Source organism: Candoia aspera, chromosome 4, assembly GCF_035149785.1.
Source record: "Candoia aspera isolate rCanAsp1 chromosome 4, rCanAsp1.hap2, whole genome shotgun sequence".
Taxonomy (NCBI): Eukaryota; Metazoa; Chordata; class Lepidosauria; order Squamata; family Boidae; genus Candoia; species Candoia aspera.
Genome location: NC_086156.1, coordinates 58630702 through 58649220, shown reverse-complemented (window position 1 = coordinate 58649220; position 18519 = coordinate 58630702). Strand labels below are relative to the sequence as shown.

General features: G+C 38.8%; 1 protein-coding gene, 1 long non-coding RNA gene and 1 other non-coding gene across 3 annotated transcripts; 2 read left to right on the top strand and 1 right to left on the bottom strand.

Moving 5' to 3' along the window:
- Positions 1–854: 854 nt before the first annotated feature.
- GLRX5 (glutaredoxin 5) lies at positions 855–8122 on the bottom strand. The gene is made up of 2 exons (XM_063304215.1): positions 7755–8122; positions 855–3113 (listed from the first exon to the last, which is right to left on the bottom strand). The coding sequence occupies exons 1-2, from the start codon at positions 8050–8052 to the stop codon at positions 2935–2937; spliced, it is 477 nt and encodes a 158-aa protein (XP_063160285.1). The 5' UTR covers positions 8053–8122; the 3' UTR covers positions 855–2934.
- A 293-nt stretch (positions 8123–8415) lies between these two features.
- On the top strand, positions 8416–11380 carry LOC134498074 (uncharacterized). The gene is made up of 3 exons (XR_010067986.1): positions 8416–8570; positions 10096–10297; positions 11100–11380. It is a non-coding gene; the product is annotated as an uncharacterized LOC134498074 (long non-coding RNA).
- LOC134498138 (small Cajal body-specific RNA 13) lies at positions 10726–10998 on the top strand. Its single transcript, XR_010068004.1, has one exon. It is a non-coding gene; the product is annotated as a small Cajal body-specific RNA 13 (non-coding RNA).
- Positions 11381–18519: the final 7139 nt, after the last annotated feature.

The window sequence follows — 18519 nt, the reverse complement described above, 5'->3', positions numbered from 1 at the left end:
GGTAGTCTCTTGGTATCTTCTAAATCACAACTCAGCCTAGCTGGAAAGAAGTCTAGGAAGAAGCATTTCACATTAGTCAAAGAGACTCCACTTTAATGAACGAACTGTGAGGGTTGGTAGTCCATTTGCAATTTTCAAGATCCTGTATTTTCCCCAATGGTAGCATTCAGGATACCATACTGAAGTCTCTATAGTTCTTGCTCTCTTGATCTTTCCCAGCTGTGTATACAAATATATAGACTTCCCAGTAACCAAGTAGTAAGATAAGCTATACTAAATTATCAATTACAATGTTCAATTTTAATAGAACACTAAAAAGGGGGGCCACATTAAGAGCTATGCATACTCTCTGGTAAAGAAGTGAAAATTCAGTGGACCCTGTATCCAAATTCCATCTCAGAAGACATTTGTTATACTCCATATAGAAGAAAGATCTATCTCTTTTCTAATTATAAAGCAAGAAAATAGCTTCTCTTTCCCCATTCCTAACACTGTAAATCATGTTCAGCCATCTGAGATTTCAGCAAGCTTTATCCCACACTTTGTCTTTAGTCAGAAAAGCTAAACATGTTGTGTCTGTGTAATCAGAAATATTGCATACTAAAACCCCTTAGATAGCTCAAAAGGAACGTTTAAAAGAAACATTGATAGTAGTTTCTACATATTGCTTCGTAGATACTTGACTAAGAACAAATGCAGTGCATAAACCATATAAAGTTCCAATCTGAAAGACTTCAGTTAGCCCATTAGTGTTTTGAATCAAATAATCTCATTATATTGAAGAATGTAAAAAATCCATTTATATATCCTTATCGCAAAGGAAGATGGATATAATCATAGATCACGAATACCTGTTTCTCAGATAATCTGGGTATATTTTACACTGCTCATACGTATACAGTGTATAAGGAACATAAATGCACTGGTCTTTTGCTATAGTTGCACTGTATACCAAGAACAAATATATTTTTCTACTATGGTTACAAAGAAATCTAATATAAAGATGTTTTCAAAAAGTAATTCCAATTATTATTTCTTTAAATTTTTTAGCCTGTAACATAAAACAATGTAAGCTGAAGGTGTTAGTTTTATGCGAAACAGGAATTAACAGATGCTTTTGAAAATGTCTCTGTGTGTGTGTTTGTCACAAAATACTTCAGAATCTTAAAATTAAAAACTGTTTTGCAACCTGCATCCAAGTGGTATGTGTGCTGATATAAAAGTTCAGAGATACAACACTTTTTATTCCAAAATGAATCCTCTATTTCTTATTTTAAATTGAAAATAAAAAGTAAAGCTTAATGTGATTATCTGAGGCAGTCTTTTGGGTAGCAGCTTTTACTTCAAAACCTATCAACAATATCCAAAATCTCATTAAAACATCTAATACTTACTAGTCTTATTATATAAAAATAAACATAGGCTGATTATCACAATAAAAGCCCTACACAATTAAAAGTACTATTTATTTGCTCTAAGAGACACAAGGTCCAAATACTATGTCCTAAGGACATGTGTGTGTATGCACCAAACACTATTCGCCAAATTAAAATAATTGAAGCATTTCCAATCAATGCTTTCTCACTGTTAGTTATACCTTTAATTCTTGTTCTAAAGAATATATCAATGAGGATAAGGCATTAATAGCCATAAACCCTGCTCATGTGTTTACTCAGGGGAAAATCCCACTGAGTTGAATAAGAGTTATTCTTCTGGTAGCACTGTTGGACTTTTAGAGAAAGTTGGGATAAGAACAGTGGAATAATGTGTAAGCCTGCACCACTAATCCTGAGTTTGTTTCAGTTTATCTATTTTCTTACTCTCCCAGATCAAAAGAATGAACACAGAAAGCCCCGCTGAAATGGACAGACTATGTATTAGTATCTCCCAGCTACTCCTTCTCCAAATCAGCTTTAAACATTTCTTCCCCTTCCCATTTCACTTTCCTAAAGCTAGCAAAAACTTCAAAGTTTTTGAAGTTCTTTGAAGAAGTTGCTTTTCCCCACTTCTATCTTTAACGTGTTTAACTGCTTCCCTCTTAATATTAATTTTACACATTAATACAACTTTTAAAACTGTTTAAAAACTAAACATTAAAATTTTATTGTCAACATTTTGAAGTGGTAATCTACAGCCAAGAGTAGCCAGGATGATACACAGGAAAGAGTCTACAATCACCAGCCTATTGGTTAAAAGTAGTCAGAGGAGACAAATGTTAAACTCAATTTTTTATGAAGGAATGGACCCTGCACTCTTACCTCCTTAGATGCTTCTGGACATCTTAACAAGTTGCCTGTTTTCCCTTAAATTGAAACTTTGGTGTCAACACAAATACCATTAATACAAATAGTTATGCTAAAATAAAGGAAAATGAAGATGAGTGATGATAGCATAGCCTCCCAAAGAATCGCTGTATATACGTCAAAAGCTGTTTCTTCAAAAAGTTGGAAGAGCACCAGTAGCATCATCATCTGCGAAGAAGCCAGACTGTCTGCAATGTGGAACAAGTGCAGTTAAACATTCCAAGGTCCACAATGCAGGAGTAACTCAAGAGGATGTTTCATAAAGAAAATTAAAAACAAAACAAAAAAACAAAGACAAATAATTCCAAACTATTCTGGAATAAGTTCTTAGTGTGAAGGCAACTAAAAATGTTTATCGATTTTCATTTGACTTAATCCAATATAAAGCAGTGCAAAACAGAAGTGAATAGCTTTTTTACTTTGACAGCACTGTACTGCAAATGTTTTGCAAAAGTGAAAATTTTCATGACAGAATATTCATACATCAGTCTATTATACTGTGCAACAGATAACAGAACACTTAATGATAAATCTCATTAATTCAAAAACCTGCCTTTTTGAACTAAAATACAGAAGGCTTTTCTGGTACCAATTATCAAAAGGTGTCTTTGTCAAAGTCACAGTAGCTTCTTTATTTTTTGCCATGGTCTTTCTCTGATTCCAGAAGTGCAGACTGAATTCCTAATTTCTTAAGCTCTTCCACTAGGTCTCCACTTTGATGCATCTGGAGTAGTATGTCACAGCCTCCCACGAATTCACCATTGAGGTAGACTTGAGGAATAGTAGGCCAGTTGGAATAATTTTTAATTCCTGAATCAAAAAGTAAAAGGAGGTTACATAAAATATTCCCAAACATGATAAACAACATAGAACAAGGCTTCTGAAAGCCTGGACAAAAGGACAGCCATTAGAGCAGTGTTTTTCAACTTTGGCAACTTCAAGATTTGTGGACTTCAACTCCCAGAATTCCCTAGCCAGCATGCTCGAAGTTGCCACGGTTGAGAAACACTGCGTTAGACAATACTGGTGATGGATGCACTAGCTATCTTGCCTGTCTTCATAGTCATACACCTGTATTACTCTTGCTCTCCCATTCCCTTCCTGATGCAGGAACCTACCTTTCGTTACTCTGTAAAGTATCAGTTGCTCTGACAGCACTGCATACTGTAACTGAAACCAAGTTGAGGCTTCTAGATGTGAAGCTGATGACACCCACTGGAGCTATAAAATTTATTACCATGTACTAAGTAAAAAATGTTGCAAAGTGAGTGTTCCCAGAACATCTGATTGGACTTGCATGCATGAATGGACCTAACATGGGTTGGGACTTACGGGTAGTGAAGTTGGGAGGGGGAACATGCCAGGAGTGTGAAAACATCTTGTTTGGACTATCTCTGGTATCCAAGGTCAAGCTGCCGAACGGCTGGAGACAGCTGTGTGAAGCTGAACTGACTGGCACGAAGAGGGGGGGATGCATGCCTGAAGGGGGGGGGGGATTGTATTCATTGGATTGTTTAACTGAGGGAAAATGTGGGAACTTTTTTCACTGTTCTGTATACTACTCTCCATTAAAGAGATTTCTACTATAATCATGTATGAATCGATCTTAATGGCAGACTGAGTAATATAGTCATTACATGAAGCTGCAAATCCCTCAGTGGGACTCTACCTGGAGACATGTGTACCCAGCAGAGTCCAAAACCCTACAGAATGTCGAAATTAAGTAATACAGTAATTACAGTGAGTGGTTTCAAGTTAGAATGGAAGCAGCATTGGAAAATGGAGAAATGTGAGAATATAGAAGCTGAAACTAGTGTATATATATCAAAATATTTAGGAGCCAAAATACTGGGAAAATGTAGTTTTAGGGCCTATTAGTTTATGTAGGAAAACAGAAGAAATCTCCATGTGCAGCATTAAAAAATCTCCACTTTTTCCTATCATTGGTTATCATCTTTTTTGCTACAATTTACATAACTTCACAAAGCAACATTTTAGTATAACATTTTTCACTAGTTATACTGGAAGATGGCAGTGTAAACTGGCTAAACCAGCTAGATAGCAAATTACAATCTGAACAAAGGTTTCCCCGTTCTGACCAGATACTTAAGAACTGGATTACACACTAACAATCATTTTGTTTTTAGGGGGGGGGGGTTGTTTAAGATACAAGCTCAAGAAATTCTAAGACTGGGGGTGGCATATGGAAAACCTACATTTTAAAAAATAATATACAAGTGGGGAGGTTAATAAAATGTTGCACTGTATTCTCCTTCCAAAAGGAATATTCTTATTTCAGATTCCACAAACTATTTCTTTCAAGCAGAGTAATCTACTATCCTTCTTTCTTGTATTTTCTCTCTCCCCCATTTTTAAGAATAGTTTTATATACCTCAAACAAATACCAATACCCATTTACCCTATTTACCGGTGCTATAAACCTATCAACATTCATTAACTTGATTTTGGTTTTGGAAACAATATGTAGCTGTAATTAAAGTTCCAGCAGAGATCCTTTACTAAAGAACTGCAGAACTACATAAAGAATCATGTGATGTGTGAAAAATAATATTTTACAAAGATCTATTATATCTTAAAATTAAGCCTAAATATTTTTACATTAAATATTTTGTCACTATGTCCTGCTGATGCCTTCAGTTCTATTTGCCAATCCACTTTCATCCAAATTCTTATCTTTTTCTAACAGAACCTAGGGAGTTCAGAGTGTGGTATAGCTTGTTACACATATATGACTGGCATAATTTTTCTCACTTCACAAAGCACAGGAAGTAAGAATAATAATTATGGCACTGTTAAGTAGAAACCTCTCAAGAATGGGATTCCAGAGACTTCTGGAATCAGTTACCCTAATTCTCTTTTAAATAAAAAAAATAGCGTTCCGAAATCCCAACATAGACCAGGGTTAGTGACTGGATGTTATGCAAAGGAAAGGGGGGCAAGGGAGGAGAGGGGAAAATAAGCAAGGAGGAATTCTGTATGGATACACATACACAAAACATACTTAAGTTAACACAGGACATATTGGAAGTCAGGTGTCTATTTTACAAATTTAAGGCTGAAACTTAAAAATGAACCTATCTTCATACTTCCATGAAAATGCAGAAAACGCCTTAAACCACTTGCAGATTTGGATCTCATCTAGAGTTTTTGGACTTACAAAACTTACTTCCAACAAATGTACAGGACTGAAGATTAATTTCACATGATGAACTTAATGGTTGCTTACGAATAACAGCTATAGTTTTTGGAAAGAAATATTGGTTTTCCATAATAAACTCACTTAAGGGGACCCATACAAGAATACAACATTTTTCTTCCCTTTTGGAGAAGGAAAACATTTAATAATTTTTTCCTCATTAAAATAGCAGTTACTGAAATTTTCAGTATCTTCATTTCATCCATTAACACTATACCCATATCTAAATTCTTAATGAGTAGTTTATAGGGTTAGCCATTAGGACAAGTATATGCATTGACACAGAATTATTAATTGTTTACTGTATTTGCATAGGACTCTTTCACAAAAATACAAACACTAAAACATAAAATCGAAAAATATAAAACACAAACCAAGAAATCCAAAAATACAATCTAACTAGCACAATCTAAAAGAAATACAGGTGTCAGGCCCAAACACTATCTGGAAGAGCTCCAGCTGTTTCTGAAAGGCAAGTAAACTTAGGGATAGTCTAACTTCCAATGGGAGGTCAATCCAGAGGGCTACTACAGAAAAGCAGTGACTCAATGTTTTCCCCCTCCTCAAAGTATGAAACCACAGCTGTTTTTCCCAGCAAGCTCAAGCCAATTCAAATGGGCAAATATGGTCCTCAGGGTAGTTTGGTGCCAAACCGTAAAGAACCTTGTAACACAGCACTTTAAATTGGGCCTGGCAGCTTATAGGAAGCCAGTATAATGGTATGTACAATATAATGTACAGGTACAATGTGCTCCAGCTAGTAAAGGAGGACTCTCAAGTTCAAACCTACTGCTTCAGCGATAGTGCCTCCACATCAAGTCACCACTGGAACTGCCTGAGTACCCTGACGGACAAAAACTTCTGTCTGGCTAGGCTTCAGTTTTAATGTATTCCTTCCCATACAGACCCTCAAAGCCTCCAGAAAAGACCTTAACAACCTCACCGGTATGGTGGCTATGTGCCAGTACAATATGAGATGGCACTTGTTCTAACCTGCTTAATCCTGAATACAAGAAGTAATTTTGAGAAGGAAAGCAATCTACTTAAGAGAGACCAAAATTGGACACAACATGCACTTTATGTATCATTATTTAGTAAGCAGAACTGCATGAATGGTATCACCATTTTGTTTTTGCAATTCTTTTCTAACAGAGAGAGAGGGTCATATTACACACAAAGGAGAACAGGAGTTTAAATCTAAATAACTTTGTTTAAAATGGAATTTAAGAAGATGCAGCACTTCTTTCCTTGTACATGGTAAACCACTCATACTTAAATACCAAGATAAGCAGCAGAACACATTTTGCTATATGTGGTCAAGCAGAGAAAAAAAAAGTTCTGTAGGCTTTATTAAAGTCAAATGAGTATGTTTAATAAGTTAAGTAATGTGATTTTATATAGCATTAGTATGGGCACATAGTATGCATTAAGACTAGCACTGTGGGCTCAAATTCTAGCTCAGCTAGAATATTCAGCAGTAGTGCTATTTTATTTGCAGCAAATTAAAAGTTTCAGTGAATTCAATACAGTAGGGCTTTTTGCCATATAAAAATGAAGCATGCTGAATTATTTCTGGACAGCCTTCTTTTCCACTTTGAAAGCAAAGAGAGGCATTAGAGACTGAAGGCTTTCACTCACAATTTCCCCTTGATAACAGACAAGATTATTGTTTTCATCAGGCAGCAAAGTCTCAAGACCACAAGCTGCCAGAAAGCTCCATACGTCAAACCAAGCACCAAAAATCCGGAGGCCACTAGACGTCTCTGCCATTACCTAGTTGTCCGCATTTTTCTGCTCAGATAGCCCTAGCCCAGATGAAGGCAAGCAAATGGAGGAATACGAACAAGCACGTTCCCCTTATGCAGAGGCAGGCGGGCGAGGGAACAGTGGTTATTGCCGCCACTGTTTTTCCCCAAAAACCTAGTGCAATGGAATGGAAATGTGTCTGTGGTTTATAATTCTTGGTTTGGCCAGCAAAAATAGGTGACGCCTGTCCGGTCAAGTAAGTCCAACTTGCTTCATAAGGTCATTGAGAGGGGGAAAAGGGGGGGGCTGAGGAAAAAAGAACATTCGGATTGCTTTGGAGGAAAAGAAAACTTACGCATATAGCCTAAAAACCCCAGAACAGATAAACGAAACGCCGTGCGTAATACGTGGAGGCCTAAAAAAGGGCTGAAAACGGCTGCGGGTCCTAGTCGGTTGAAGAGAGGAAGGCTGAACAAGGCGACGCCTACCTTGCCGGAGTTCGGGGTCCTGGAGGACGTCATAGGCGCGATAATCATTAACGCCATGAAGGCGCAGGATCTGCACCACCGCGTTGCTGAAGCCGCACTGGGGCTGGGCCGGGCTGCCCTTCATGAAAACCACCACGGGGTGTGCGCGCACCAGTCGCTCCACCGCCTCCTTCGACCCACCGCCCCCGCCACCGGAGCTCGACTCCGCCTGACTCAGCGGCCGCACAAAATATCCCCAGACCCGTGAGCGCCCCGCCAGCCGCAAGGCTGCGGGCAGCCGGCAAAGTGACCCACTCATGACGACCACAACCGCCCTCACCGACCCGACTTCGCAAAACCTTCTCCCTTTAGCGCGACCTTCCTTGCTAAGGGCCTCCCAGAAGCACTCCTTTCTGATTGGCGCTGATGGTCCCGCCTACTTGCAAAGTAGTTCTGTGAAAGGTAGAAGCTACTATCAATCACTTTCAAGCTATCGGAAGCTGCTGGGAAAGGCTGTTTGCACCTTAGCCCTACGCGGCGGACCAATCCGGCGGCACCGAATTGCACCTCTGGATTGCGATTAGCTAAGCTCCCGAGCCAACCGTAGCGCGCCGACTCGGGCCTTTAAAAGTCTTTGCTGCAGATGCGGCGTTGCTGTTTTGGGTGTTGATGGTGTGGGGATTTATTGGGTCGTCGATAGTAAGGAAGGAGATGGAAAGAGTTAGGATCTTGAAATGTGAAGCTGAAAGAACATTTTTTGAAATTCTGTACGAAGGAAGAATAAGAGGGCACCTTCCTTTGCGTGCCGGGCAGATAGGATCTTGAACTAACGGAAAGGTAGCGTGGGTGAAGTTGAATCGTAATTGTCATGGAATAAGATTTTCAGGGGATAATACAGTTCATTTGTGTTATGACACTGCGTTACTTTTTGCTGCGCTGCTGGGGGGCTTGCCTGGAGTGGAAGCGAGATTTAGAAGGGGGTCGGGGGTTAGTTAATTGGTCGTTTAACTGCAGTCCGGCTCCCAACCCGAAATCCTCTCCAGGTTTCAGTAGGTGGCTTACCTACTGCTTAAAGGCAAATTCCAGCTTTTTATGAGAGTACTAGATTATATTAAGTTAAAGCAACAGGCCTATGTATTTCTTAGGCTATGGAGCTGTGATTAATTTTCAATTTAATGGCCATGTTCATAGGCATCCACCAGGGGGAGGGCACATGATGTAAACTTGGCTCCTTACATACTCGTGTAAAACTGTGTTACACAAGTACAAAGGGGCAGAGCTGATGTTGCAATTTTTCAATGTGCATTTCATCATACATATTAGCATCATCGTTAGGCCAGGGTTACAGTTTAAATGCTGTTTTTGTTTATGGTATATATCCAGATGTGCTTCCTGTAATTATCTGAGTTTTGCACTCTAGGATGAAGAACACATTTAGGCCTTGATACAGCTGCAGCTGCCTGAAAATTGCTATTATAGATCCTCAATCATCTTATCTCAAAGCTAAATATACCCAGCTCTCTCATGGTTCCCTCAGTCTCCTGAGCATCTTTCTTGCCCAAAAGGGAGTGGAATGATAGACTTATTTGGACATTATCTAAATCAGAGCATTCATAATCATTCTGATTAAGGTCCACTTCTGTTAACATTGCTCAAGTGACATATACAGAAAGCAAACCTATACATTTATGGCCAACACAGCTTCTAACCTGCAGATACCTGCAATGAAACTAGCATTAGACAGTTGTTTGGCATGGGATGGAATCTAGAGGGTCACATGTTGTGTGTTCAGGATTCATAATACCTGAATTATCAGGGTTATTAAATTCCTGTGATTTGAGAATGTTTATATTGATGTGACCAAAAATTGTATTTACCTTTTTTCACAGTCATGTTATATTCAAGTTTATGTTCAACAATTAAAGAAAAACAATTTTAGGTGAATTATTACCAAGTTTGTTACCTGTCATTTCTGTTTATTTCTTTTTCCTAAGTGAAGAACTTTGCATTTGTCTTGGTCAAACTTCCTTTTGCTTGTAAGTGATTATCAAGGTACAAAGTGGTATGCATGAGAGAAATTGTAATTCAAGGTATGGTTTCTCAGTACAAGCTGAATGCAAAATGATTGGGTTTTGTGCTTCTCAAGGATATTCAGCAATATTAAGTTTGAATTAATTCTGATACTTTCCAGTCTTCTAAACACAGCAAATAATCCATATTTTATTGTAAACCACCCAGGGTCCCCCGTGCGGGGGAGATGGGCAGTCATAGAAATATGATTGATAAATATTTGATGTCCTACATTTTTATTGATTAAATTCCTGAACATTCAAATCATATTTTTCTTTTTATGGCAACACAGATACATTTTTCATTGCTGAATTTAAAAAACAGGATCTATTAGTATGATGAGCATCTCCAAGATTACAGTGAACTCAGACATTGTTATACCACCAGTTAAGGATGGTCTCATGAATTATTTATACTGGAATTACCAATGAGCTGCCATAAGTGGAATGAAAAAAATGGGAGAATTAAATTCTGTGTTCCAAAGAAAAATAGAGGTACTTGCTACATTAATACTGATGAAAATATAATAGTTGAAGTTGATAGAGTCGGGATCTTTGTCCATCATTAATGGTAAAACAGAATTAATCTGAAAAAAAATGAGGATTTATGAGCATCCTATTTGTAATATTTAAATGGCAACACCATTTCAGGGTTGGTGTTCAATAACTATTGCTGCTGGGTGTGTGTGTAAAGAAGAGAATTTACAGTCATAGCTTGGTATTGAAAAAAACCACAGTAGGGTTTGTCTGTAAAAAATGTTTCCCCAAGTTCTAAAAAGTTAGCCATGCTAGTGACCAACAGGAAAAACAATGGATTGTTATGACACATTCAAGATTAACGCCATGTTTGAAGTTTTGTAGGCAAGGGCATATTCAATCAGCAGTATCAGAACTTGTCACAATTAATTTGTTGGTCCTCTTTAAGTCTGCAGCCTTGAAACTGCCCTTAGTTGGCTTGTACTCTGGGCATATTGGGTTTGCAAAGAGTATCTGATTGAGGAAGCCGAGGCAGGACTGTAAAAGAAGTAGCAGCAGCTCCATGTGCAATGTTCCTCTGACATACTTTACACTGTTACCACGGAGATGATGATTGTCCTTGTATCATTATCCATCTGTCAGCAGTAAGAGTAAATTTGCAGTGTGATATTGTTCAGCAGATGAAGAATTTCTGCTGGACACATAAAACTGCTACATTTGTTTATACAGTATTTTTAAAACCAAGTAATGCATCTCTATTATGTTCCAAACATATTTTAAAAAGTGTAACTATTCCCTTTTGGTGTGTTTCTGTTTTCAGACTACAAGCTGTAATTGAAGATTGTATCTCAAGAACTTGCTTAATATTTAAGTATGTAGCCTTATACCTGTAGAACTTGTTTTTTTTTTTTTTTTTAAACTTTGAAAGTCTAATGACATGGTAGGGAGGGGAGAGATGGTGAAAGTAATAAGATATATTTTATTATGTATCTTAAATCATTTTCTCCCAAGTGGATGCTGTGCTTAGAATCTAGTTATCCATTTTGTAGTGTAGTGGATATATTTTTGAAACTATTGACATACAGAAAGTGCTGTTGCATACAGAACTAGAAAGAGCTATGATAACACAATTTCCCATAAAAGCTACTAGCTAGATCCTAGTGATTTAACTGGATTTAATTTTAAATGCTATTATAATTAGTACCTTGAATGCCCTAAAGATCTATCTTCTGGCTTAAATTTTATTGTTCATGTTCACATGGAATGTTGCAATATGCATACATGTCTATCTTGCCGATGAAGGTTCTCCGTCATCCAGGTGGAATTGTCTGGTATTGTCCAAGCAGCGAAACGTTTCTACCTAAAAGAAAGAAATCCAGTTGCTGTGACTCAACCTACAGACAATGTCTATATTGCATGATTGTTTTGTTCAATGAGTTTGTTACCCAAAACACTCTGTGGTTGTCTCAGATGTAGAAAGGTAAGCTCAGAAATTTTGGATAGGCTATGGAGAACATGTCTCATTTCACTTGCATTAAAGGCAGTTAGTTGTGTCACTGCTGAAATAAATCCAACAGACTGTATTCTTGTCTCTTTGGTAATGATTGAGATTAACTTTAATAGATGTCCTAATACAGTAAGATGTACATGAAGGAATTGGTGGACCTTAATTCAGATCATGTGCCCTAAACTAGTGTTTGCATACTGGTTTTTGTCTTTTCCATTTCTGGAATAGCTCTTTTTTTAAATTTACTATTTTAATATTAAAACAGGAATAATCTTATTATCCAAAATCTAAACATTTCCTAGTTACAAATTCTGTCATATTCCCTTGAACATGTTAATGAATGCTTAATTTTATCTTCCGTTTTTAAATTTCAAGCAAGTTACGTGCTGATGACATCTTTGTGGGAGGAGGAGGAGATGAAAACTGCCCTATATTAACAAGCACAACAGAAATGACTTTTCTTTTCTGGTTCCATTGTTGTATAACAGCTTATGCCCAGTCCCATATAATTAAGTGAATCAGTCACATGGACAATGAAGGCCAAAGAATAAAGGATAAAGAAACTCTCTGCATCTGCAATTGTCCATTTCTAATTTTTTAAATGCCTGCATTCCATGTGATATGAATACCGTGGTTCATTAGTATGCATAATGATTTTATATTATACATATCTGGAAGCTTTTAGAGGGTTTTTTTTTTAAGTGTTGGTATCTGCTCTGTGGGACAGATCAATGGCTTATTTATTTATTTATATTTCAAATTTTGTCACTGCCCATCTCACTCTGGGCGGTTTACAATAAAACAAAAAGCTAAGGTAAGATTTCTCTTTACTTGGTGTATTTTAATTGTATAAAAGGAATAAATTGTCCAAACCACCAAAACAATACCTGCATTTGTCACCTGATTCACACATTGAATAAGCCCTTAACAATGGTTTGAATAAATCATGATTGAATTCACAGAACACACAAAATCAAAGTATACTGTGGGTCAACACAATGTGTGTGTTATCAACCAAATCAATATATTTTATTTTTATTTCTCATGGTCTGAAAATAAAGTATTCATTGGCAAATACCAAGCAGAATACAAATAGCACCTGAATTTAGGAAACCGGATTGTTTTTATTAGGAAAATTTAGAACAGTACGTTGAAATATAAGCTGTACTCTTACACAAAGTGGGAGGAAATCCACAAGTGGGAATGTGGCACATAATAAGAAAAAGAGTATGTTAAACATGGAGACAGTTTTGCTTATTTTTATCTATCTATTTCTGCAGGTGGTAGGATCAGAAATGACTGGAAGGACAGTATTTCATTTGTTCGGAAGCTGACCTGGTTACCCTGTCATGCCAAGCGACAGTTGGCTGGATTGTAGAACACACTAACCATATGCGTGATTTATAATCCATAACTGCAAATAGAATAAAACCAAGCAATTATATGACACTAAGCACAACACATACAGATAAGAAAAATCTACTTGGGGACACCCTTTTACAAATCTGTGTAAATATACAAAAGAATTTGATAGCAGTTAAGATATCTTAATATCAGTTAGGAAACTTAGATATCAATCTAGAAACCCTTCAGGGAACTGTTTAAGAATGTAAGTAATAAACAAAATAGTCTGTATGCCAGAGATTGTAAAGGAAAACTATTATTTAGTGACTTTATAACTTTTATTCCACAGAAGCAGCTTGTGTAGTATATTCTGGAAACAACAAATTCATAAAGCAGAAGGGAAATGGCTGGATCTTGAAAAAGCACAGTGGAATTTGGATTTGATTAAGTTGCTCAAATAACTAGCAATTTCTTTGTTCATACTATTAAGGACCTCAATTAAAACTAGAAATAAACGTATGTCAAGCCAAAAGGGAAGCCTTGTGTGGTGCAGAGTGGTAGGCAGCAGTATTGCAACTGAAACACTCCCCACAACCCGAGTTCAATCCCAGTGGAAGCTGGATTCTCGGTTAGCTTGCTCAGGTTGACTCAGCCTTCCATCCTTGTGAGGTTGGTAAAATGAGTACCCAGCTTGCTGGGGAACGTGACGACTGGGGAGGTAAAGGTAAAGGTAAAGGTTTCCCTCGACATAAAGTCCAGTCGTGTCCGACTCTAGGGGGCGGTGCTCATCTCCGTTTCAAAGCCTTGGAGCCGGCGTTGTCATAGACACTTCCGGGTCATGTGGCCAGCATGACTCACGGAACGCCGTTACCTTCCCGCCGAAGCGGTACCTATTGATCTACTCACATTTGCATGTTTTCGAACTGCTAGGTGAGCAGGAGCTGGGACGAGCAACGGGAGCTCACCCCGCCGCGCGGTTTCGAACCGCCGACCTTCCGATCGGCAGCTCAGCGGTTTAACCCGCAGCGCCACCACGTCCCTATAAAATGAGTACCCAGCTTGCTGGGGAACGTGACGACTGGGGAAGGCAATGGCAAATCACCCAAGAAAACGTTGCGAAAGCGGCATCCCCCCAAAGGGTCAGACATGACTCAGTGCTTGCACACGGGACCTTTCACACACTTTCACAAGACAAAAGGAAGGAAGCCATACTGTGATCTACTGTTTACTGTGATATATGAAGCCTTTGAACATTGTATACTATTTTCACAGATATTACTTAGAAAATAGGGTGATTGAACATTATTCCAACACCAAATCTGTAAAGATTATTTTTGCATAAAGACGTGTCTGTAAATGTCACTTTCAGTCAGTGGTGTGTATGTGTGTGTGTCTGTGTGAATGAAAGCATGGGAAATAGTTCCTAAATTCTTGCATCAGCTTCTCTACAATTGGTTGGACTTCATCCACTCAGTTGGACTTCTGTTTGCACATCTTTCCCCCCCCCACATTAAGAAATACAGGGAAGTACTGAATAGATAATTGGGTGTCCAATACATTCACACCAAAGGGAAAACCGTTACAGCAGTCAGATTTGTATAGACTGTAAATTCAATCAATCAATCATCATTACAGTCATAGACCAGTACAATTAAAAATACTCAGAAGTGTCTGATAAAATTCTCAGACGTGATAAAAGTACAATCCATATCATAGTTGAAATTCAGCAAGGCTGTGCAAGGAGTCTTCTGCACAGTGCTGGTGCAACTGAAGCCCCTCCTTTAAGCACTGAGGCAATCACATCCTTGCTACAATGATTATGAAAGTTTTCTGATAGCCTGTGCATGCAGAACCACATCACTTAATCAGCAGTCCCAACAGAATGTTGTCTGCGTGAGCACAAACACATATAGACAACTTGGGAAAGCCTTCAAAGCTGCAGCCCCCAAGCCTTCTAGGGCATGTGTCTGACTCAGCCTTTGAAGAGGGGCATGCTGCTTGCACCAGCCACTTTTGAATGTATAGCACAGCCGCACTGGGCACCTATGCATCTTTTCAGGAAAAGATGGCATTCAACTAACTGCTGGAGATGTTCTCAATGCTAATCTTACAACATGGTGACTGCTTTTTAGTGAGAAAGTATCTTGCATACTTTGGTTTGGAAAACTCATTTGTATTGAATTATGTATTTATGAATAACATATTAAAACTGGAAACTAGGAAGAGAAAGGAAATGGACATTAGTTGCATGTTCTTATGGTTACAAGAATGTTGTAAGGGTGAAGGATACTATATCACCTCTACAACAGTCAGAACTTGCCTCTTCTTCCATATTTAAACAACCATTCCATCCCTGGGGGGTCTTGACTGGACAATTACTAAGAAATCTGGTCTGCTTATATTTGTGAATGTTTGATTTCCCACCTACAGAGTTAGGTTAAATAAATAAAAGGAAATTAATCGTATCCTAAACAAATATATTTTGTAAGGCTAATTGAATTTGAAGAATTGATTATTATGTGTCATGCAGTCGTTTTTGACTCCTAACAACCACATAAATTTTCTTCATGATGATCTACCCCTAACCTGTTCTTTCAAGTCTCTCAGTGGTGCACTCATCGCCACTGTAACTGAGTTCATTCAGCCTTTGGTACATCTTGTTGCTGTAGGAAAGAGAAGAAGATAACCAGCAGCAAGGTGGATGGACTCGATTACGGTGGCGATGAGTGCACTGCTGGGAGACTTGAAAGAACAGGTTAGGGATAGATTGTCTTGGAGAAAAGCTATCTATGTGGTTGCTAGGAGTTGAAAATGACTGAGGGCATATCATCATCATCATCTGGCATCCAGTCCAAGCAGAAAAACCAAAAGCTGCAATATGCTTTCAGAAGGGATGTGAAGTAGAGAACAAATGTGCTTTTTGAGCTATTTTTGAGATAAGTTAAGGTTCAACAGGGACTGCTGTTCACCAGTTTGTTTTTTTCAAAAACAAACAAAAAAATGTCAGCCAGCTACCTATTGCAAAGGTGGTTGGGATACTGCTCCAAAAAGCAGTTAAGTGGCAAATAGCAGCTGGCAATGCCAACAAGAAATAACTAGCCCATGGCTAGCCTCCAACTTAGCATAGTAAACATGCTATTATTTAAAGATAAGGTTCATATAATATGACCTGTAGTTTGTTTTACTATTGCCCACTGAATAAACTACAGCTGGCTAGGTTTGCACAGTATCGTCATACAACATCGTCTACAAACCTCAGTGACTAGGTTCACATATGATGATAAAGAAACCTAAATATCTATGTTATGGCTTGCCAAGGTAGTGAAGGAGCTTACATTCCTGTCCTTATTCTGATGCTAGACCTCCTTTTCCTCCAGTCTCATAACTGGCTGAGTTCATACAACATACTAAAGCATATTGTGGTTGGATTTTATTTCAGCATGTGGTATAAACTACGACATTGTGATTTGTAAACTGTGTTTACAGCAGTGTTTCTTTGCTTATAGCCTCGACTGAGCTCTGTGTCAGCACGTCAACTTGAAGATGTGTGGATTCAACTCCCAGAATTCCCCAGCCAGCCATGCTGGTTGGGGAATTCTGGGAGTTGAAGTCCACACATCTTCAAGTTGCCAAAGTTGAGAAACACTGCTTTAGACAATGAAGCTTACTTTATATAGCCTGCTAACCCATAAAACCTTCAGCAAAGGATCGCTACCTTGTCGTGGTGCTGGAGCTTGAGCACCTCAATGATGCCATGAGCTAAACCGTGAAGGGCCACCCAAGAAGGGAAGGTCATGACAGAGAGGTCAGACTAAATGCGATCCCTGGGGAAGGTAATGGCAACCCACCCCAGTATTCTTGCCGTGAAAACTAAATGGATCAGTACAACCAGAGATATGTCGGTATACCATCGGAAGATGAGACCCCCAGGTCGGAAGATGGTCAAAATGCTACTGGGGAGGAACAGAGAATGAGTTCAACTAGCCCCAGACGTGATGATGCAGCTAGCTCAAAGCCGAAAGGACGGCTAGCGGCCAACGGTGCTGGTGGTGAACGGCGAATCCGACATTCTAAGGATCAACACACCACTGGAACCTGGAATGTAAGATCTATGAGCCAGGGCAAATTGGATGTGGTTATTGGTGAGATGTCAAGATTAAAGATAGACATTTTGGGCATCAGTGAACTGAAATGGACTGGAATGAGCCACTTCACATCAAATGACCACCAAATCTACTACTGTGGACAAGAGGACCACAGAAGAAATGGAGTAGCCTTCATAATTAATAGTAAAGTGGCTAAAGCAGTGCTCGGATACAATCCAAAAAACGATAGAATGATCTCAATTCGAATTCAGGGCAAGCCATCTAACATCACAGTGATCCAAATATACGCCCCAACCACAGATGCTGAAGAAGCTGAAGTAGAGCAGATCTGCAGCACCTACTGGACAACACGCCTAAAAGAGATGGTATTTTCATCACGGGAGACTGGAATGCTAAGGGGGGCAGTCAAATGACATCTGGAAATACAGGTAAGCATGGCCTGGGTGAACAAAACGAAGCAGGACATAGGCTGATAGAATTTTGCCAAGACAACTCACTCTGCATAACAAACACTCTCTTCCAGCAACCTAAGAGACGGCTTTATACATGGACTTCCCCAGATGGACAACACCGAAACCAGATTGACTACATCCTTTGCAGCCAAAGGTGGCGGACATCTATACAGTTGGTAAAAACAAGACCTGGAGCTGACTGTAGTTCCGATCACGAACTTCTTATCGCACAATTTAGGATCAGACTAAAGAGATTAGGGAAGACCCACAGATCAGCTAGATATGAGCTCACTAATATTCCTAAGGAATATGCAGTGGAGGTGAAGAATAGATTTAAGGGACTGGACTTAGTAGATAGGGTCCCAGAAGAACTCTGGACAGAAGTTGGCAGCATTGTTCAGGAGGCGGCAACAAAATACATCCCAAAGAAAGAGAAAACCAAGAAGGCAAAATGGCTGTCTGCTGAGACACTAGAAGTAGCCCAAGAAAGAAGGAAAGCAAAAGGCAACAGTGATAGGGGGAGATATGCCCAATTAAATGCAAAATTCCAGAGGTTAGCCAGAAGAGATAAGGAATTATTTTTAAACAAGCAATGTGCGGAAGTGGAAGAAGACAATAGAATAGGAAGGACAAGAGACCTCTTCCAGAAAATTAGAAACATTGGAGGTAAATTCCAGGCAAAAATGGGCATGATCAAAAACAAAGATGGCAAGGACCTAACAGAAGAAGAAGAGATCAAGAAAAGGTGGCAAGAATATACGGAAGACCTGTATAGGAAGGATAAGAATATCGGGGATAGCTTTGACGGTGTGGTCAGTGAGCTAGAGCCAG

Bases quoted from the DNA above. Each gene is read 5' to 3' on its own strand.
- GLRX5 (XM_063304215.1), bottom strand. From the start codon at position 8,052: ATGAGTGGGTCACTTTGCCGGCTGCCCGCAGCCTTGCGGCTGGCGGGG. The intron at 3,114-7,754 runs GTAGGCGTCGCC...TTTTTGATTCAG, and splicing joins GGACCCCGAACTCCGGCAAG to GAATTAAAAATTATTCCAAC.